The following is a 22,218-nucleotide window of genomic DNA, read 5'->3' on the forward strand; positions in this document are numbered from 1 at the left end:
GCTATATGTGGACAAATAGCACCGATTCAGAAAGACAGAAGGCCATCACAATTGAGACAACAGCCTACGCTCTTCTAGCTGCAGTGAAAAATAACAACACTCACTGGGCAAACCTAACAGCCTGCTGGTTACTCCGCCAAGAAAACTATAAAGGGGGCTACCGGTCAACTCAGGTAATAGTCCTCTTTTCTTGGAGATAGTTTCTAGGATGCATTTTTTGTTATTATCCATTGAGTAATGGTCAGAAAAAGCAGGACAAGTTAAAGATAACTTAGCTGGTTTTCTCTCTGGCCAGGACACCAACATGGCGCTGGAGGCCTTGTCAGAATATGAACTATCAAAGACTACTGGTTCTATCGTAGACGTAACAGCAGAGTTCACAGTCCCAGGAAAAAATGACATTCTTAGGCTTGAACTGAAAGAAGGAAAAGAAAGAGTGGAAACAGACCTGCAGGTATTAAAGAGCATTTCTTCTTAGAGTAATGACAAATGAACATGTCTTTCTCAAGTAATTTTTTTTTTTTTCAGAAACTTAGTGGGAAAAACATTACAATAGAGTTGAGAGGACAAGGAAATATCAAGCTGAAAGTGAGCGGCTTTCATTTCCTTTTTCTGTATTTCAGGATGATATCTGTAATTTACAGAAAATCTATTTTACAGACTGTGAAGGCTTACCATCTCTTGGACTCAGAGGAGGATTGTTCCAAACTTAATATCAGTGTTAAAGTGGAGGGAAAAGTCAAATACACTGGTAAGCCTTTTAACAATACTTTTAACAGAAAACAATAACACTTTATGCTTACCAATATCTCTGTATTTGCAGAAAAGATCATAGAAAATTATGACTACTACGACGACTTTGATGCTACTGAGGGAAAGCAGACCAGAGAAGCACGATCAGCGATCGACCGGTTTGACGCTCTCACACGAAGCAGAAGAGACCTTGAAAATGATGTAAATTCAGACAGCATTGTTACTTACACTGTCTGTGTCAGGTTAGTTGATCATCCACTGTAGACACGGTACTGTGAAAAGTATTTTTACAGATTTCTATTTTTGCAGATCATCAAGCATTTTCAGAAAAAAGATATCCCAAGTAAATACAAAAAGCCGTTTTCAAATGATGATTTAGTTCACCAGCGGGAAAAAGCTATTTAAACTAGCATCAATATCAAAGTAATTCCCACCCAAACCCTTGGCTGCAACAACAGCAATTATCCCTTTGCAACTACTGCCATGAGTCTTTTACATCGACATGAAGGACATTTGAGCCAAGTTTTTGTGCTTTTTTTCTTTTTAGGCCAGACAGCGTTTCAAACAGAAACAGCCTCTTTACGGTACATTCTAAAATATCTAAACGGATTTAAATCTGGACTTTGACTATGCTGCTTAATTCACAAAATAATTTCACAAGAGTCTCTAGGATTATTAGTCTGGTTTTGCATCAAATGTGAAACATACCGCTGTATTTTTTTTGTCTTCAGCTGATTTGCACATTGGATAATATTTTGGCCAGGCACAGTGGTCCAGTTGGTCGCATTGTTGCATTTAAGCAAGAAAATTCTAGGCTGAAATCCCAGCAAATATGTCAAATATGTTTTCTCAGAACAAACACAGAAAATTTGAAGATTTTTTTTTTATTATTATTGTTTTTCTCCTCCTAGTTATAACCCAAACAGCCCTATGACTGGAATGGGCATTGCAGACATCACATTACTTAGTGGATTTGAAGTGAAAATTGAAGACCTGGACACGGTTTGTTGTTCTATTTCCTTTTCAACGCTCATTTAACAGTGTAAAGAATAATTTCATACACATGTCTTAAGTAATTGTTTCCAGAAATGTTGCTCCAGTCTTTCTTCAAGGGATGTAAACCTCTAACTGTAAATGTAAAATGTGAACTATACACATCTGCAGGATGATAAATATTTTGAAAAACAATAAGGACAAAACTACCTGAGATTCTTTATTAACTTTCAATACATTTTAGTAATTAGGAGACATTGGAAACCAGTGACTTGGTTAATCTGCAGTTCAAATTCCCCCTATTTTTATTTATTTTTTTTATTATAAACTCAAACACAAGATTTTACAGATAAATATCAAATTGTGTATTCAATTTAATAAAGTTGAAACCAGTTACTGCCTCATAGAATCCTATTGTCAAATTATTTATTGTTCACATGTATTTAAGTTCTTATTTATTGCAGAGACCAAAAAAATCAATCCAGTAGTTACCCCTAATAAATGTTCTATTTTCTGAGAGTTGATTTTTTTTGTTTCCATCTCAGCTTAAAAAGCCCCCAGAGCAATACATTAGTCATTATGAGCTGTCATCTGGAAGATTGCTGATGTACTTCAATAAGGTACGGTTAAAATCAAGTTAAAATCAGGGTATTTCGGATGTCCAGTAGTAACATGGGTTTTCTCTTTGTCTCCAGCTGTATGAAACCAGGGAATGTGTGAGCTTTTCTGCTAATCAGATGGTGCCAATTGGCCTTTTGCAGCCTGCCCCAGCTGTCTTCTATGATTACTATGAACCTGGTAGTATATCCTTTTCTATTTTACATAATCTCTTAATGTCACCCATGTTGAATTTATTTTTTTTTTCTTTGCAGATATAAAGTGCACCGTGTTCTACTCGCCTTCACGAAGAAGCAAGTTGGTCTCCACGTTGTGCTCAGAGGATGTTTGCCAGTGTGCAGAAAGTAGGCACTCACTTCAAAAATATGAACACATGCAGTATCTAACCATATTCATACTGATTCACCTTTTCCATGTTATACAAACACAACCATTATTTAATTGAATTTACATGTAATTGACCAACATGCAGTACCACACAACTGTGTAATAGAAGGATCACTTTGATATGTTTTTGCTGCTCTGGCCCCTCAGGTTTGGGTGGAGATCCAACTCTTTTTGGGCTTGGGATATTGTTTAATAGCCTAAACCTGCTTTAAATCTTTCCACAACTTTCTCTTTGACCTGTCTGCTGTGTTCCTCAGCCTTTATGAGTCTGTTTTATTTGCTACTGTCCTCCAATGTCCTCTGAGGCTTTCACAGAACAGCCTCCATTAACACAGATTATCTTACATACATGCAGATTTTCTTTATTCACACATTTGATGCCATTGGATGCATAGATCACTGGCATCAGCAGGAATAATTAGAAATGCATAAAATCCCTTTTTCATTTTTTTCTAAAATAATGTGAAAATGAATTATCACTATTTTCAATCCTCAGTTTTTACCATTTTTTATTAACAAAAAATTATTTCAGCACCTAAACGTAAATTGCAGAATCATAATCACTTCTGATATGAAACTGATATGAAAAAAGGCATCTTAAAATCAGACCTGGTGATTGTTATGTTTATGTGGGTATAAAGAGTGCTGGAATGAAGGAGTTCCTCTGTCTAATTGGTTTAACTGGACACTGTCGCCTGGACTTTCACTATAATTTCTGGTCAACCAACATGAAATAAAAATGATCAGGCAGCACATATACTGACTCTTTAAGTCCACAAGCACTTTTTGTGCATCTGTGACAGGTTTTTAGCACCACATTTTGCCTGTTTTTCTGTTTTGCTCCATGAAGAAAGTACATGTATGTATCCTAGAATTTAAGAAAAAGACATTTGGACCTATGTTACGTCTGATAAGCATGTTTCACTTGTGGATTGCAAATGTCATTGTGTGCTTTCTTTAGGACCCTGTCATAAAGTACAAGAGACCTTCAAATCTAACCGATTCAAAAACATAAGGAAGAATACTCGTTTTGAATATGCATGCTTCTCCCCCCGAGTGGATTATGGTAAGTAGTCGCTACAAGAGTTTACTATTCTGCAAGGATATTGTTGGCAAATAACTCTGAGGATTTGCTGCATTTTTATCATTTTTTTATATCTATTGAGGGACACAATCCAATAAATAAAAAAACATCTAATATTAAATCATGTGCTACTTCAAATAAAACCGTGATAGGTATGTTTAATAAAAAAATCTATTATCCATAACAGACTATTCAGATTTGTATTTGTGTGTCTTTATACCAGCTTACATTTTAGAAGTCCAGGATATTTCTGTTAAGAGCAACTTTGAGCTGTACAGCACTAAAGTCGTCGACGTCCTCAAATATCGTAAGTGACCAACCAAAGCAACCAAGGGAGCAAGAAATAGAGGTTTTTAAATTCTTTTTGGGCTTTTTTATGGTTAGAAATATAATTTTTTTTGTTTACCAGATGGAGACCTGCGTGTGACAGTCAACAGTGTTCGGGTGTTTGCCAAAAGGCTTCAGTGCAAAGGGCAGCTAGAATTAGGAAGACAGTATCTGATTATGGGCAAAGATGGTTCCACTAAAGACTTAACTGGAAAGTAAGTAACATAAGTTGTATTGATAAAAATACAGTTTTAAATACACTGACACTGTTTTTTTTTCTGTCTTCGTAGCATGCAGTATCTGTTGGAATCAAACACCTGGGTGGAAAAGAAACCGCTAGATACCGACTGCAAAAAATCCGCAAACATACGTACTTGTAATGAGTTCAACGAATTTATTGACGAGTACAAAACCGATGGCTGCAGACAGTAAATGTGACTCATGAATCTGTTAACCTTTACTGCAATTTACACATTACAACTGATGGATAAATTACCTTCTGTAACATAAAAAATATATAAAAGTAATAATCACACTGAAAATAAATTACTTGCTAGAGCGCCACTTTATTTTTTCCAGTTAATGCATTGTTTTTATTTCCTCATGTTGGAGTTACATGATATGTAGCTGAAATAAACATGACTTCTTGTTGGGGAAAAAAATGTGTTTGGCATTGCTTGTGCATTCCAAAACTTACTAAGACTTTAAATTATTCAAGAGAACTGTCCAAAATGTTTTAAAGACGACAGAAAAGGTCCTGGTCAAGTTCACAAGTTTAAAATCAAAAGTACAGAATCTTTGCTGGCTGAAATTGGCAGCAAGAGGAAGTAATCAAGAACTGTCACCAGATTAAAGAGCCAGATGGACAAAAGCCCACAGTGGTTTTCAAAAGAACTCGGTGAAGCTGAAGAATGAAGAATCTGCACTCCAAAACATTGACATTAATTTCAGTCTGAACAAGCCTGCTGGTTAAATTTAACGAAGGTTTTAAGATGAAATCTGCAATTGTTTTGAATATTTCTGGGCTCCATGGTGCTAAGGTGGCCATAATTGTGGCCTGACTTGAACTCTAGCGAAACTCTCCACTACAAACTGTAAAAGGAGATTGCAGCATGCAAACCAAAGGATATTGATGATATGGAGGCCTCTGTCAATAAGGATTAGGCTAAAGGGGAATTCACATCAGTAGAGATTAGTTAAATCAGGGCATTAATTGGTGTATTTAACACAGATTATGCGTCTAATGTTCAGAAGTGCTGAACATAGACCATGGGAAATGATAGGATCATATTTATTACATTTGCAGCAGGTCATAACAATGAGTGGCTTCACTAAATCATGAAGATATTTGGAATAAAGAAACTTTGAGATTACATTACACTTCCAAAGCTGCACTTTCTGTTAAATTTGGTTAAATCACTTATGAAAAGTTCACATGAGCTTTTTAAATTGTTCCTGTTGCTGAATAATATTGCATTTACACTTAGAATGAAAATGCAATATTATTTGTTTTCCCACCTTTCTCCCAGAAACACGATTCAGCTGGGTTTATCTTAGCCGTCCTGTGAAAGACACTCATGTTTTATGTTATCTTTTGCTTTTACGGGCAGCTAAGGATCTGAGAGGTTTCTCTGTGCTCAATTCGCCCTCCTCTTCCTGCTTGACATCTGCAACCAGAGGGAAAAGGAGGTGGGAAGGAGTGGTTTGGGTTTTTCTTTTTTTTTCTTTTCAGGTCTATTCAGTCACTCTTATTGGTCGGCCAGGGTTCGGATCAATCATACCCCTCATAACGACCAAAATTCCCCTTAAGAGAGAGTTTATGTCTCTTCTCGAATGTGGTCCAGCAGGAGACGTGATGCAGAAGGTTCTCAGTGCAATTACATAATTCAGAGCGAACAGGAGCGGGGAGGCCGTCGGTAAGGAGGCTGTGAACAAGCAAAGGCTTATGTGCCTATATTATTCTAATCTCAAGGAGCAGGTCCAATGTAAGCAACACGGGGGGACTGACCGTCACTTCAATCATAGCCTGTTCAATGGCCACACTGTTCCAGCCTCACTATTAGACATTTCATTAAAGTCAGATGAAGAAAGGGTAAATAAATATGCAGATTTCCCATATACTTTTGGTTACTGTCAGCAGCCAACATCATGATTCGAGAAAAGGAGCTTTTTGCCAAAGACTTCTCGGAATAATCAATGTATTATCAACAGTGAGAAGAGTACACTTATGTCCCTTGGTTGAAATAGTAAAGACTGAAAAAGCAAATGCAATTTTTTTTTCTTTTTGAAGGATTTCAACTTTCTATTTGACTGATTCATGAGTAGGCTGCAGCAGAGGAAAATTTGTGAAAGATGTCTTTAGGTTGGCTATTTCAATGAAACCTAAATTAAATGAACGCAGTTTTGATAAAGATGCTGATCTCACAAATTTCCCTCAGACAACATCTAGAGGTTTACATAACCAGGTGCATTTTCTCAGGTGTGCAAGTCCTGGTAGGTGTTGAAGTGAGGCTCAAAAGGCCAGGTCACGGTCAGCAGCTTGATGGTGGTCCATGATGCAGAGAGGTATAAGGTTGGAGATGTTTTTGTAGGCTGCCATCTAACAGAAATGGACCACCTACTCTGGAGTTCATTTTTTCTTTTCATTGGAGGCTGTTATCAGCAATTTGTTTGCAGAAATGTCACCAAAAATCTATTTATTGCATAAGATTGTGCTTGTGCTTGGAGGTTGGATATGTTTTGCCAAAGCCTTAAAAACATATATTTTAAATTCACATCTGTTTAAGTCATAAGGAAAACAAATCCAGTTGACTTTGAGTCTTTTCAGTAAAAATCTCTTTTAATGTCCTATTAGGGTTTGGCCATTTACTGATAAGGATGCACATTTTCAGTGTTATTACTTGCATTAAGAAGAGTACATATTTCTGTTTTTTTTTTTTTGTTTTTTTTTGCACAGAAATACAAAAATACCACCAAGAAACCACAACAAAGAGCAATTCCATATGGAGAGTAACAGATGAATCAGTAGACTTAGGTATAAAGTGTTCTTCTTTAATACTGTAATCATGACCGGAGATTTTTTTTTTAAAAAGTGTCTTTTTTTATTTTTTATAGAATTAGTAATGTAAAGGAGAACAAAACTAAAAGAATGACAGTGTAAAAAACCCCATACTGAAGAATTTAGTTTCTTCTTAATGTGTTAACATTATTTCAAAGCAGATCAATCTACAGCACCCTCCACACTTATTGGTAGCTTCTGAAAATGAGTGACCACGTGGTGCTTTTCCACATGTTCATCCCTTGTTTGTTCCTGTATGCAGTGTTTCCTGTCCAGAAGCTCAAATGTAGTTTTATCTGAAAAGGGTCCTGTCAGTCAGAATAGGGTTTAGGAACCTTCTTATATATTTGCATTTGTAATATGAGAGAAAAAACCTGCTATGCATCAGAAATAACCATTTGGCATTTTGAAAAGGAGTAATGGATCTTACACTTCTGGATCATTTCTGTACCTCATTTTCTGTCCTACTTATCGTTTGTACTGGTAAGATAAACTTGAGTCATCACCCGGCCTCCCTCGCCACTGTATTTGAATGATTTTGTTACATTTCTTAGAAATGTCTTAAAGTTAGACAGCAGCCCCCACTCACTTTGTGTCTATGTGGTGATTCTACGTATAGAATATGAATACATAAAATATCGATGTCAATGTCATGGTGAAAGTGCCGCACTTAATACAATAAAAGGCTGTGACGATCTCAGCTGCTGTTTCTGACCTCCTGCTAACGTGCAAGAGCGTCACATACTCCCTGTTTGCTCTAAGCCTTTTATATCGTTTTCTTCATGTGGTTTACAAAAGGTGGGATGGTGGGTGGCCATTGGGTTAGAGATGTAATGCCGACACAGAGGATTCCTAACATCCTGAGGATGGTCGGTTGCTAGCATAACTCGCGCACAGTTACATCTCATTACCTTCAACAAACAGCCGATTCATATATCTGGGGGGTTTCTGTATCCTGGAGTCAGTGCTGGATACTTACAGTGTTGGGCTTTGTATTCCAGCTGAATCATGGATTTACAGTGTGCAGATGGCAGCTGCAGCTGAAATAAGTCAAGACACTTGCAGAACATGTTCAAATCAAACTGTATGCGTAGCTTTGCAGTGTTTTTCAGCTTTTTTAGCAACTAAAACATGATGTACAAGAAATTAATAATATAGTTATATATACATATATTAGTAGATAATTTTGCTTTTCATTAGAGTAGACGTCAGGAATACATGTTAAATGAAATAATGATAATTTTCACAGAAAATGAAAGTGGTACATTTAAGGTTTGAGTGAGTGCAAAAGTTTCTGTTTTTTTGTAACTCCTGCACAAATATTTTTCCCCGTGGTCAGGCGTTGAGGGACCAGTAGGCGTGGTGGAGGTGTGTTTGTAATAGGAAGGTGTAGGAGGTGTTAGCAGGGCCAGTCTTCATCACTCACCTCCTTTATATTGGGGGTCCCTTTTTCAAATCTTTCCTCTCAGATCCGATCCCGTCTGCTGGAGTTGCTTTGGCTCAGATGGCGTCAGAGACATAAAGCAAACAACTCATTCATCAGTAGGTAGGTTTTCTTCTCCATAATTATTTAAAAGAGAAAACTGGACTCTTTCGAAGTAATAATATGTAGCATTTGCTCCAAAGGTAGACATGACAGTGCACATATACTATGTTGTGTTGCAGTATTATCTTGTATCTTGTTTTGTGTGAATTTCTTATTTGTTGTGATTTACATATAATTCTTTTCATGATGGAATAAAAAATACATGGATATTGTATGCAGGTTAAAAGTGTGTAGGTTGTTACAACAAGTAAAACTTTATTATAGTGCTTAAAAAAATAAAGGCACACAAGTTTTCTTAGTTCTCCTGTTTGATTCTTCATAAATTTATAACAGCAATTGGACATCTGTGGGATTTTTAGAGTTTTGGCTCCAGTGGTTTGTGCAGCTTTCTGTACCTTGAAAGGTGTACCTTGTCTCGCAGTTCAGTACAGTGATGCTTTGTTACTGCTCAGCCTGCTCTTACTGGTTAACTCTGGGTTTTCCACTCAAGTCTTGCTTCTTCCTGATCATTTAAAAACTTGGTTTGGCAAGCTGTTCAGTTACAATCCAGGGCTGTATTTGTAATATCTATGTTAGAAAATTCAGTTTTAACTATGTAAATGTGCGTACATGATTATTGCATGTAAAATCCATTAGTTTGGAGGATTTTATGTCAAATCAAAATTGTATTGTTTTGACTATAGCGTAGTTATTACTCGTTGTAACATTAATATGAAATAAATCAACCTCTACCCAATGAAATATTCTCTTCTGTTTATTAAACTTTGTCCAACTTACAGTCTCTTTAAAGAAGGTAAAGACTTTCAAAGAAGTCTGTGGTGGAGTGTTTCATGGCAAAACACTACCCAACAAATACACTTGTCATAAATATGACTGATGTAAAAAATACCTTATCTAAAGAGTGTAAATGGGAACTCTGTGAATCTGGAGCGAACAAGGACCAAAAATACTCATATGATCAGAAAAAGTGTGCTAGAAACTTAAACACATTAAAAAACACATAGATAAGTAATAATAATGATTTTCCTTTTTTCATCTATAGGAGAGACCTGCCAAAGTCACCTCCAACAGCGTCTCCTAAGAAGCATAGAGGAAATACATTATTTTTGTTGTATAACAGTTTTCCAAAAGTTATACAACATCCCTGCACAGCAGCCATTGCAATATGTTAGTTACCCTCGGACTTATCTTACTCCTAATCCCATTCCCCTCCTTTCAAACCGCGACCCTTGACAAAAGAGATGCTGCAGGAAGCAATGTGACCAAAGGCAATACTGTTTCAACCTTCTCAAAACCAAAAACCACTGCTGCCCCTTCTAAACAGAGTTTGAACCCCACCCTAAAGCCAAACACTGTCACTGTGACAATTTTACCCACTGCAGGCTCCAACCAAAGATCAGCAGCCAATGCTGCAACAACCACCAAAAGCAAACTCAGTGTTGCAGTGGTTCAAACCACTCCACCATCACCAGCAAGGGCTCCTAAAGCCACTTACACCAACAGAGACAAACACAAACTCAACCAGACAGCTTCAACTAAGCTGTTGTCACTTAGTGAAGAAAAAGCCAACAAAATCAAGTCTGAACCTACTGGAGTTCACCAAGACCAGTCAACTATCACGAAGCTTTCCTCAGACAGTACTTTGAAAACCAGCAGAAACAAACCTCAACAATCTCACAATCAAACTACATCATCAAAATCTCCTTTAGCCAGTAATGAGAAGAATGCTGAGGACAAGTCCAGTCACAAAGTTCCTTCCACACCTTCCAGTGGCAGTAAGCCCACCAAAGACAGGGCTGCAGCTGGAAACCAGACTGTTTTTGATAATCCCCTCACCACCGGTGATGATAAGTCCAAAGACAAGTTAACTCCAAATGTTCCAACTTTACCTACCAGTGTTAGCAAAACTTCTCGAGGCAAAACAACAGCCTCTGGTAACCAGACCATTGCTCAAACACACACCCCTAAAAGTGATGACAAGTCCAAAGACAAATCAACTCAGAGCGTTCTGTCTTTATCTACCACCAGTAAACCTACAAAAGTCAAAGCCACAGTATCTACTAATCAGACAACTTCTGATAATTCTCCTCCTAGTGGTGATAAAAAGTCTAAAGATGCTTCAAATACTCTGCCTTTACCTACCAATGGCACTAAAACTACTAAAAATAAGCATAAAGAGTCTGGACATCCATCTGTGGTTGATAGCCAACAGATCAATGATGAGAAGGCCAAAGACAAGCCTGGTGAAAGAGCCGGGGGTTCCAATAAAGATAAAGAAATGGGCACCATTACTATTACTCAGACTCCTTTAATCCAGGCAACCAGCAAAGACAATGCTGGTCCTTCACAGCCCCTTAAAGTGATCATCAGTTTCAATGGTGACTGGAGTCACACAAAGGAACAGGAGCTGACGTTAAAGCCTGGTGCTCCACTGGTGATGACACATAGCATCAACCTGCTGCCTGGTGGGTGTGCAGGGGGATGTGAAGCTGAGGTGGCTGCTCTGAAAGGACGCCTGACCCGGCTGGAAAGAGAGATGTCCCTTCTAAAGGAGAAATGTAGCTATGCCTTAAATGTACTTTAAATCTAACATTAGACAAACAGGGACTGGGCATAATAATTGTGCTTCTTCTTTTTGCCAACCAGGTCCATGTTCTGCAAATTGCCCAAATGACTGTAGTGGCAATGGGAAATGTGAGAAGGGGAAATGTATTTGCCATAAAGGATTGACAGGTCTTGACTGCAGTAAGTGTGCAAAAGATGCCGAGTGCTTTAAAGGTAAGAATACGTTTGTTATGCTTCCAAAGTTTATTTTATTCCACCTCTAACAAACTTTAAAATTTTCCTGTTCACAAGATGATAAGAAGGGTTCAAATACAACCATTGGATCTATGAATGACAGTGAAAAAGAGGTCCATGGAGAAAAACCGGAGATCAAAAAGCTTCCTCCAACAACAACTACACAAAGACCAAGGAAATTACCGCTCCAAGATGAGCCAAATGTAACGCAGAGTAATGAGAAAAAAACCAACAGCACAAAAAGCAAGAATGAAAACAAAAACAACTCTGTTGAGCTGCCCAACACGAACAAGAATCAAGTAAAGACATCCACTGACATAAATCGATTTTCAACAAGTCCATCAACAGAGGACAACAACAAAGTTTTTGAGAACAATACAACAATCGATAACTCCTCCAGAAAACACGGAGGCTTAGGATCAGTGAAGGCCGTGAATATCTCCACCTCTAGCTTCACTATCACATGGTTAGCGCCACACCGTATGTTCAAGAATTTCACTGTGATCAGAAGAGAGCCTCACACTGACAGTGACACTGATGAGAACGAGGGGCTTGGAGAGGAGATTGTTGAAAGAGACTTGATGTCTGACACTAGAACCTCAACTGAAGTCCACAGTCAGAGCACCAACACAACTGTCTCCTCTGGTAAAAGTGCTGAATCTAGAAGTAAAACTGAAACTAAGAGGATCTCGAGAGTGGTGCCTGGCAGCGCACGGTCCTTCAAGTTCAGTAATCTCAAGGCAAACACACGTTACGTGGTCCACGTATTTGGCTCTACAGCAGACAGAAGATCCAAGATTCACAGAGTTACAGCAACAACAGGTGGGATATGAAATACGAGAAACATATTTCCAAATGGTATCAACACTCTCAAAATAGCTTTTGCTAAGAAGCTCTAACACTAATCAATGAATAAAACTACTTGTTTCTATTCCCAGGTCCTGAGAAACCCACAGAACTGGTTTTTAGTAATGTAACAGAGTCCTCTCTGACTGTTTCTTGGACCAAACCGAACACCATATTTACAGGCTTTAGAGTAACATACATCAACATCGCAACAGGTTAGTCAAACCAACTTTATCTTAAGACAAAGACATTGATTTAAGCAAAAGAACAAAGTCAGTAAATATAGACAGAAACCCTGCGATGTGGGCTACAGACTTGAAAAAGAGGTAAATGTATACGATGCTTGTGTTCATGTTGTCAGGGAAAAGCCAGTTTGTGGCTGCGGACTCTCACCAATCAAGTGTTGTTCTGTCTAACTTGTCTGCTGGATCGACCTACATTATCAGTGTCACTACAACCAAAGGAAGCGCTCAGAGTGATGAACTCACTTCAGTTATCACTACAGGTAATGTTGTTGAAGTTCACCCAGTACACATAGTGTACAAGAAGGTCAATTAATATGCTGTGAATGTTTTTTTTTTTTTTTTTTTTTTTAGTACCTGCTCCTCCAACACATCTCCAAGTCATCAATGTGACATATAACACAGCTTTGCTGCGTTGGACACCCAGCCTGGGGAAAGTAGATCGTTTCATTGTTAGCTATGGGTCCTCCAAGAGTGAGTTTGAACTGACAGTAAAAATAAGTGTAAACATGGAACTGATTGATCCATCTATCAACTTTTTTTTGTTTTGTTTTTGTTTGTTTTTTGAGTACAGCTCCAAATGTTACAGTAACAGTGATGCTGTCAGGAAATTCAGTGCAGTACCAGCTGAAAGGTTTACAGAGAGCGACTCTGTATAAGGTCAAAGTCCGGACCCAAAAGAACAACCTCCAGAGTATGGGAATATCTACTTCATTTACAACAGCAAATGGTGAGTAGAATAGGAATAACTGAAGGCTTTAGAGTTTTTTTTTTACCTTCTTAAACTTAAACGTATGCAATTCTTCTGTTTCCTAGTGGTTAAGGCCAGTGAAATTGGAGGTCGGTCTGCAGTGATTGCCTGGAGGACTTCTGTTGTTTTTCACAGCTACAGAGTGATCTATCAGATGGCAAAAGAGGAGGCAAAGGTGAGTGATTATCCGCTTTTGATTGGACCAATTTGACCAAATTAAGATTCTGCAAAAATACACCTTTGTGTGTTAGGAAGTCATTCTGGAGCCACCCATCACAGAGTATAAACTGACCGGCCTGATTCCTTCGTCATCCTATTCTGTTGTGGTACAAGGCGAGAAAAATGGAAAGTATACGTCACTTGTCACGTCACAGTTCGTCACCGGTAATTATTTTTTTCTCACTATTTAGATTAGTTAGAGCTAAATATTCATAATACTCTAAGGCACGTGTTTCTTTGCCTTCCAGGAAAATTGCGTTTCCCTTTCCCGACTGAATGCTCACAAGAATTGCTAAATGGAGCTCTGGAGTCAGGGGAAGTGACCATCTACCCGCAAGGGAAAGAGGGGCGAGCAGTGAGAGTTTACTGTGACATGGAAACAGACGGAGGCGGATGGACGGTACAAGAAACTGCAAAGACATTTACGAAGTCAGTTGGCAAAACAGGATGCAAAATCAATTTGGGTGTTTTATAGGTTTTCCAGAGACGGATGAACGGAAAAACCGATTTCTACAGAACCTGGAGTGAATATAAAGCTGGCTTTGGAAACCTAAGTGAAGAGTTCTGGCTGGGTATTGTTGGACATTATTGCTCATTTTATTATCCAGATCAAGTTGTTGCATTTTGAAGGAAAAGAAATATGCTTAGTTCATCTCTGCAACTTAATGTGTGTTTTTTTTTTTTTTTTTTTTTTTTTTTCTCCTTCCTTTGGCCAGGAAATGAGCTCCTGCACAACCTGACCAGTATCGGCCCCGTGAGCCTGAGAGTGGATTTGGAGTCTGGAAATGACACAGCTTACGCTCGTTACGCCAACTTTTCTGTTGCTTCAGAAGGGAGAAACTATACTCTTACTGTATCTGGATACACAGGAACAGCAGGTGCATTTTAAAGGATAAAAAAGATGATTTGTAAACAACTCTATGAACATTTTTTCAAAATTAAAATACATGTGTGAAATCTCATGCCAAACATGTTAGGGTTAAAAACTTTAAAATTCCAAGAATAGGCAAACATTCCAACCTTAAATTTCCAAGTTTTTTTTTTTTTTTTTCCTTTTTGTGATATTGATTATTTTTTAAAGTTTAATAAATTATTAAGCAAAACAAAAAAAATTGTTGTCCAAAATCCTAGTAGGAATATGAAATCTCTCGGGAAAACACTTGCAATGGTGCTTAAAAAATTATATTTTTTTGCATTATTTTAGCATTTATTATTATTATTACTTATTTATGGCACCTAAAACTGCTGTAACTTTATGTTTGTGGGTTTTTGTTGTATTGTTTATCGTAAGTTACAGGTTAGCATAATGTCCTTGGAAGTTTAAAAGCAACTTCATAGAAGAAACTGTAACAATCTAGTTTTTTTGTTTTTTTTCCAGCTAGATATAAAACAGATCCTAATTTAGATGCTTTATTTTCTTCTAGGTGACTCCATGAAGTACCACAATGGCCGCCCATTCTCAACTCGAGACAAGGAACCAGATCCTCTGGGGATCCACTGTGCCAAGGCTTATGTGGGGGGCTGGTGGTACAAAAACTGCTACAAAGTCAACCTCAACGGTCTTTACGGCATGAACAGCAATAATCAGGTAACCAACTTTCCTCACATTTTTCAAATACTATGGACACAGACCACAGATCAGTGATTTTCTGTTTGTTTCTGTTTATAGGGAATAGTCTGGATAGACTGGAAAGGCAAAGACGTGTCCATTCCCTTTTCTGAGATGAAGTTCAGACCGTCTCGGTTCTCCCCTGCAACTCACGGCTAAAGATGCTTCAAGCCCCGAGACTTGTACATACCTGCGTCTGCATGTCTATTCCCACAATAAATTCAATGTAGGATTTTTTTTTTTTTTTTTCAGATACTACTGGAACAATCAGTGTATTTAGTTCAGTTTGAAAGATGTTTTTTTGTTTTGTTTTGTTTTGTTTGCTGAGCTATTCTTATGGAAAATAAAACGAGAGTGGATGAGTAGCTCATTGCATCTGAATACTAAAGAAACCTTTTGCTTGAAGATGATTTTATCTGTTTTACCTCTAATAAATCTCTGTGCACCACACACATTAATCCCACTATTACTGTATTATTATGCACTGTCAATTGGAATAAATATTGCTTAAGTGGGTCTCGCATGTCATTTTTTGCATTTTTTATTTTATTTTTTTTCAAACCAGAGCTATTTTGCAGAAAAACTTGCACAGCACAAAGCTGAGCATCAGCCTGACTGTCATGTAAACAGAGGTTTGTTTTAATACCCTTCAGCACGTCCTGACTGTGTTCATCATGTTATCTCTTGTTATATGTGCTGGAGTCATCACATCATTAGATATGTTGACCTAAAAAAAAAAAATATTTAGCTGTCCTTGATTACAGTGCAGACACTGACAGCTTATCAAACTGAGAAGTATAAAAGAGTAGTGTAGTGTACTGACCTGCTTTTCAAAGTAGAGGATGCATGAGAGAAGACAAAATGGCAGTAGAGATGTCACTGGTCAGTGTCGGAGCATTATTTTTTCTTGCGCTGCTCCTTTTGGTACTGATTGCCAGTCAACGAAACACTCATTCGCAAGGAAAGGATAAGAAAAGTAAGTAACTCCATTTACTGTGTGAATAATTCATGTTTCATGTTGGCTTAATAATTCAACCTTACCTATTTTTTTCTCTTCTAAAATTTGAAAGGAGTAAAAATTGGACTTTTGCAGCATCTGTACCAGTTTGTTCGCAGTTCTTCAAAACCTTCCCTGCCGGGCCCCCCGAGTCGCTTCCTTATCGGCAACATGATGGAACTGACACACGATCACTTGCCGATTCACCTGACCGATCTCGGCCAACGCTACGGAAGCATCTACCGCTTAAAATGTGGAAAAACAAGTAATTGTTCACATAAGGGTCACATCGTCTTTCTCTGTCTGACAGACATGTAACCTTTCATTTCTACTCTGTTTGTTAAGCCATGGTGGTGCTCAACAGTTGTGAAGTCATCAGAGAAGCACTGGTGAAGAAATGGTCTGATTTTGCTGGACGACCAATTTCCTACACAGGCAAGATATATTTTCTTGATAGACATATCTCTATGAATTAGGAAGTCGCTGAAATGATGCTTTGTCAGTAATTCAACTCAAAAGGAGGGGAAACTTGATTTTTAACACACAGGATGATTTTTTCTTTAGTTTTTCTGTTATTTTGAACCATTTTCTTGGGCCCATTAAGAACCGGGACAGTGCAGGTAGGCGTCTATGTCCTGCTGGAAGATGAAATCAGCATCACCACAAACCTTGTCAGCAGAGATAATTATGAAGTGTTAGATGTCCCGGTAGGTAGCTGGGTTGAACTTGAATAAACACCAGCAAAAAAAGCAAAGCTTTTTAACTGAGCGCTGTGGAAACTTCCCTCTGGACTTCAAGCAAACTTGGACTAGACTTTCTGCCTCTCTGCTCCTCCTCAAGACACAGAAACCTCAAATTCCGATTGAAATTGGATGAGTTTTGTGAAAAATGGTGTTTTATCTGAAAAGACAAAGTCGAGGCCTTTGCCAAGATAAGACGCATCTGGTGTTGTCCCAGATTTAGGAGTGAATCAACTCAAGGAGTGCAACGCTCATGTGAAGTAAACATTTGTGTGCGGTGGCGCTTGAAGAACTGACTCCAGCTGCTGTCCACACCCTGTGAACATCCAAGCTCAAAAATTGTCTCTGCTTCCAAATCCTCTCTACACTGTAGTTGTTCTTGTTGCTGGTTCACCGTTTTTAATTTATTATTATTATTTTTTGTTTGTTTTTAACAAACGTTTTTCTTCTACTAAACTTCCAATAATCTGCTTGGATACAGCATTCTTTAGTTGCTCAGCCATTTTCTTTATCTAGTAAGTCTTTCTATTCGGTTATGTTTATTCCTTTTATTAGCTGCAGCAGCTTTCAAAGTGAAATGTTCAAAATTCTCCGCTCTGTATAAAAATTTATGTAGCTGAGTTTAACTTTACAAATGTAGTCGCTACATTCCCTGATATTTTCTTCACACTCGAAACAGGAGACATTGTATCTGGAGGAGGACGTAACATCTCTCTGGGAGATTACACCGAGGAGTGGAGGGCACACCGGCGTCTCGTCCACAGTGCCTTGCAGCGCTGCTGCCAGCGGTCTTTACATGGGGTGATTGAGAGACAGGCCCTGCATTTGAGAAAGGTACAGAAAACCAGGACAGGTCCAGTGAGACCAAACCAAATTCAGGGGAATTTCCAATGTTACATAACCTGATAAAGAGCGGCCTGTTTATCTCTCAGGTTCTGATGGATTATCAAGAAAGTGCTGTTGACCTCTCAGAAGATTTTACTGTGGCGGCCAGTAACGTCATCACCACTTTAGCTTTTGGGAAAGAAGTGGGTGTCTACTTTCTCCAGCTGTTTATTTTAAGCTCTTGAGTTCTGAGGACAGTTTATAAAATGTGCTTCAATGAACAGCTGTGATTGTGCCAGAGCTGAAATTGGTTGTTTGTTTGTGTTGGGGAGAGAGCAAAGTTTCTGTTTGAATAGTTGTTTTTAGTGGTGAGGGTTGCAAAAAGATGCAGTCACGTAGTCCATTTTACCTTAGAACACAGTGTGTATCTTTTTTTTTTTTTTCTAGTATGATAAGACGTCACCAGAGCTGCAGGAGCTGCACCACTGCCTGAACAAGATCGTTGCCCTGTGGGGCTCCTCGTGGATTTCAGCCCTGGATTCTTTTCCGCTGCTGAGAGTCAGTATCTATTTAATATTATGACTGACAGTTACTGGGTTATGAAAGCGCATTTCATTCATAAATTCATGTATTATTTCCTCTCAAAGAAATTACCAAATCCCGTGTTTGCTTGTCTTCTCAAAGAAGTGGCCAGGAGGGATGCCATCATAAAACAGCACCTTAACAGTTACAAGGTTGGTGAATTTCAAAAATAGATAAAGCATGTCTATGTTTTGTAACTGACACCCTTTTATTAGTTCATAATCCTTTCCATACCAAAGTTTCATGCAGTTTTGTCACAAACCTTTTCATTTCACGTGTCCGTGCAGGGTAAGTACCTTCTGATCCAACATCTATACGACCAATTTAGGGGTGTACCTTCCAACCATGACACTTTTAGATAATTACATATAAAAAGAAAAGAAATGTTTGATTATAGGCTGAACAAATTATCAGTATTCATACATAAATGCAAGAGCCAACACACACAAACAGCAGCACAATGCATACAGTAAATGCAGCTAGGTGGGGTAGCAAACTTAAAAAAAATAGGCTAACTGAATGACAGACAATAATAACCAATAATAATACATTTTCTTTTACGTAACAGTCATGAATGACACATAAATGGGGTAATGCTAGTTAGTTTGAGAATGATAAAATAGACTAAAATAATGGTAAATACAGTCACACCATAGGGATGGATCACACACGAACATTTATGCATCCACACACAGTAATAAGGGTAGATTTTCCTCTCCACTGCTGCTACGTGCATGTTCAGTATGAGGGATTGCTGTAAATGCAACTTGCTGAAGCAAGAAGACTCAATGTCAATACTGGAAGTCAGCATTCAAAGTCAAGTGAACCTGATGGACCTTGATAACTAGTATCAACTGGAAAGTGATTGTATTGAAATGATTTTTGTCGTTGTTGTTGTTCCATAAAAAGTTAGACACTATCAACATTGCAAAAGTACAAAATGGCAAAGAGGGAAAATGACCAAAACACATGGACAACATAGAAATCTCAAAGGATAAATTCAATTAATAAGATGCTGTATCCAAGTCTGTTTATGTATTATGTTTAAGTTATTTTTGTCTTTCTACATTCTGTTTGCAGGCACAAAACAAAATAAACGAAGATGCTATAACAGGATTCCTCCTCCAGGGCCTTGACAAACATCAAAGCACAGAAAATGGGGAGGTATATACCTTCATTAAGTGCCAGGAAATATTAAAAAGGAGATATTTATAGAAATCCAATATTTTTAAGTAAGCAGAACTTTATCTGCAAACAAACTGTAGACATGTTCTTATCTCCAGCTCCTGACTGATGTCCATGTCCACATGGCGACTGTGGACCTCCTCATTGGTGGAACAGAGACCGCTGCAGCTTGGCTCAGCTGGACCGTGGCCTTCCTGCTGCACAGACCAGAGGCATAGGAAACTTTTACTGTTAATATTTTTTTAATGCCATTTACACATCTTGCAGGTTGTGTCTGTGTCTCATCTGTTATTTTTTTTCTCTATGGTTTAGGTGCAGACCAGCGTATATGAGGAGCTGTGCAGAGTTTTAGAGGGGCGGTATCCTAAATACAGTGACAGACACAGACTTCCTGTGTTGTCCTCTCTTATCAGTGAGATGCTCAGACTCAGGCCGGTTGCTCCTTTGGCCGTCCCACACAGAGCCATCAGGGACAGCAGGTTAGCTCAGCTACAATGAAACAGTGACTCAATGCATTTGTTTATGATTTGGACTCATAATGAGTTAAAAATGTCTTGAATTTTCTTTAGATATTTGAATAGTGGCTATTTAGTATTCTAGCGGATGGCAAATTAAGAAGTGGCTGATGAACCAGGTTTCTTCTGAAATTTTGACAATTAACACTCGTCTGTCTAACCTGAATAACACGTCTTTCCCATTTTGAAGAACAGCCATTGGGCTCAGTGTTATGTCATCTTTACTGATATTGTAAGAGGTTTCAGTGAAACTCTCTTAACATAGAATTTAATAACTCAACTGAATTACATAAAGGTTACAAATTTTCTAAATTTGTTTTTCCTGGTTTTGCTATTGCAATAAAATATTTAAGTCATTAATTTTAATTTATTTATCAATGTATTATCTTTACCTTTTTGTTTGCTTGCATTGCTTTTTCTACAGTGTTTTATTTGGAATTTGACTCTGATTTTAAACCCATGTGCAGCATCGCAGGTTATTTCATCCCGAAGAACACGGTCGTCATTCCCAATCTTTTTGGAGCGCATCATGATCCAGCAGTTTGGCCCGAGCCGTACAGCTTTAAACCTGGTACAGCTTTACATCCCCTGCTACAGTGTCCTGCCTGAGCTGGCTCAGCGGGTTTCAATTTGAATCTGTTATTTTTGCTTTCAGAGCGCTTTCAGGAGGGAGGTGGCGGCTCCACTCGCTTCCTGATGCCTTTTGGAGGGGGTGCTCGGCTCTGCCTGGGGGAGTCTGTTGCCAAAATTGAACTCTTTCTGTTCACTGCTTACTTGCTGAGAGATTTCCAGTTTGTCCTTCCTCAGAACGAATGCTCCCTGCCTGACCTCAGGGGGGTCGCCAGTGTTGTGCTTAAGATCAAGGCCTACAAAGTTGTGGCGTGTCCTAGGCCTTGAACTAGTCCTTGGGTAGTAGTGTGCACACATTTTCATCCCTGTAAATGTTTTCCTTTTGTTGCATTTGAGTCAGAAGAAGTTCCTTAACAAATTCAACATGTGGATCTAACTTCTGGAAAGAACAGAGCGGCAAAAATGTCTAACCTTAACCTCTGTGTAGCAATGCACATGGATCCATCTGCATCTGATTATGTACTGGAGACTCTAATTTTGAAACAATTATGGCACCACCAAGTGGACAAATACTGTACATGCATGTTGCTTACCTTTTGCATTTTCATTTTTACTCCAGTGGCTAAAAAGAGTTTTAAGTAGTCATACTTGAAGAAAATGATTCATATTTTTCTGGATTTGGTCACCAAATGTCATCAGGTTGAATCCTTATAAGAACATAGAAAACAAATTTAAATTTGGTCAAATAATGTGACCAAATTTACTCAAAATGAGGGAACTTCTACTTACACTTGATGAACAACTACTTATGTTTGAATATTAAATTTTGTCTATGTTGAAGATTTTTTTTAAATCAGTAGCTCAAAAATATGGTTCAAATGAACCAAGCTAAATTTTGCATGCATTGTTTTTAGTAGAGTAAAACCATTCCCAAATGCACCAGTATGTATACACTGCTCAAAAAAATAAAGGGAACACTCAAATAACACATCCTAGATCTGAATGAATGAAATATTCTCATTGAATACTTTGTTCTGTACAAAGTTGAATGTGCTGACAACAAAATCACACAAAAATCATCAATGGAAATCAAATTTATTAACCAATGGAGGCCTGGATTTGGAGCCACTCACAAAATTAAAGTAAAATGTTCCCTTTATTTTTTTTAGCAGTATATATATATATATATATATATATATATATATATATATAATTTTTTTTACGTACTTGGCATACCTAAACTTACAAACAATACAGAAAATAATTTTTTCAAGTCATGTCATGTGTTTATTAGTACAGTAACAGCTCAAAATCTAACTTTATATGTTTAATTACCAAACAGCTCCTGCGTTGAGAGTAAACTTCTGTTGAATATGATGTTTCTATGAATTATGATTGTGGTTAGGTTTCAGAAAAGTCTTAAAGTGAATAATAAATGATCAGATAATTTCAGCTATTTTTATTTAACAGTTGTTGGAAACCCCACTCCAGCAGAGGACACTGTTGAGCTAATGTGTTCCCTCAATACATTTATAGGATTTGTTCCCTACAAAAACAACACAGGCATATCAA

At 38.0% G+C, this 22,218-nt stretch overlaps 3 protein-coding genes across 3 annotated transcripts; all 3 read left to right on the forward strand.

Annotated features, from left to right (window-relative positions):
• Positions 1 to 5: 5 nt before the first annotated feature.
• Positions 6 to 4,816, forward strand: LOC106942764 (complement C4-like; the record flags this gene model as incomplete). The annotated part of the gene is made up of 13 exons (XM_015026098.1): positions 6 to 173; positions 296 to 454; positions 529 to 588; positions 661 to 751; positions 824 to 995; positions 1,665 to 1,755; positions 2,292 to 2,366; positions 2,442 to 2,544; positions 2,619 to 2,708; positions 3,713 to 3,817; positions 4,059 to 4,142; positions 4,245 to 4,377; positions 4,453 to 4,816. Coding segments are annotated over 13 exons (1,473 nt in total), but the record flags the coding sequence as incomplete, so codon positions are not given.
• A 3,816-nt stretch (positions 4,817 to 8,632) lies between these two features.
• Positions 8,633 to 15,748, forward strand: LOC106942765 (tenascin-like). The gene is made up of 15 exons (XM_015026099.1): positions 8,633 to 8,766; positions 9,809 to 11,324; positions 11,413 to 11,544; positions 11,623 to 12,387; positions 12,504 to 12,626; positions 12,773 to 12,916; positions 13,008 to 13,127; positions 13,228 to 13,383; positions 13,470 to 13,579; positions 13,656 to 13,788; positions 13,872 to 14,023; positions 14,099 to 14,195; positions 14,340 to 14,501; positions 15,048 to 15,211; positions 15,293 to 15,748. Exons 2-15 carry the CDS (start codon positions 9,932 to 9,934, stop codon positions 15,389 to 15,391), a joined length of 3,750 nt encoding a protein of 1,249 aa, XP_014881585.1. The 5' UTR covers positions 8,633 to 8,766; positions 9,809 to 9,931; the 3' UTR covers positions 15,392 to 15,748.
• A 263-nt stretch (positions 15,749 to 16,011) lies between these two features.
• LOC106942766 (steroid 21-hydroxylase-like) lies at positions 16,012 to 21,482 on the forward strand. The gene is made up of 12 exons (XM_015026100.1): positions 16,012 to 16,208; positions 16,303 to 16,494; positions 16,575 to 16,664; positions 17,649 to 17,803; positions 17,902 to 17,997; positions 18,242 to 18,352; positions 18,442 to 18,528; positions 19,457 to 19,540; positions 19,660 to 19,773; positions 19,874 to 20,040; positions 20,544 to 20,647; positions 20,732 to 21,482. Exons 1-12 carry the CDS (start codon positions 16,079 to 16,081, stop codon positions 20,971 to 20,973), a joined length of 1,572 nt encoding a protein of 523 aa, XP_014881586.1. The 5' UTR covers positions 16,012 to 16,078; the 3' UTR covers positions 20,974 to 21,482.
• Positions 21,483 to 22,218: the final 736 nt, after the last annotated feature.

The sequence above is a fragment of the Poecilia latipinna genome, unplaced genomic scaffold (genome assembly GCF_001443285.1).
Source record: "Poecilia latipinna isolate Pla-1442-1.1 unplaced genomic scaffold, P_latipinna-1.0 Scaffold4532, whole genome shotgun sequence".
Taxonomy (NCBI): Eukaryota; Metazoa; Chordata; class Actinopteri; order Cyprinodontiformes; family Poeciliidae; genus Poecilia; species Poecilia latipinna.

What these genes read in the sequence shown, in the direction of transcription:
- LOC106942766 (XM_015026100.1), top strand. Translation starts at nt 16,079, where the DNA reads ATGAGAGAAGACAAAATGGCAGTAGAGATGTCACTGGTCAGTGTCGGA. An exon ending in CTTTAGCTTTTGGGAAAGAA is followed by an intron (nt 17,998 to 18,241) that starts GTGGGTGTCTAC and finishes TTTTTTTTCTAG; the next exon opens with TATGATAAGACGTCACCAGA. An exon ending in GCCGTACAGCTTTAAACCTG is followed by an intron (nt 20,648 to 20,731) that starts GTACAGCTTTAC and finishes TTTTGCTTTCAG; the next exon opens with AGCGCTTTCAGGAGGGAGGT.
- LOC106942765 (XM_015026099.1), top strand. Translation starts at nt 9,932, where the DNA reads ATGTTAGTTACCCTCGGACTTATCTTACTCCTAATCCCATTCCCCTCC. An exon ending in CAGACGGAGGCGGATGGACG is followed by an intron (nt 14,024 to 14,098) that starts GTACAAGAAACT and finishes GGTGTTTTATAG; the next exon opens with GTTTTCCAGAGACGGATGAA. An exon ending in TGGATACACAGGAACAGCAG is followed by an intron (nt 14,502 to 15,047) that starts GTGCATTTTAAA and finishes ATTTTCTTCTAG; the next exon opens with GTGACTCCATGAAGTACCAC.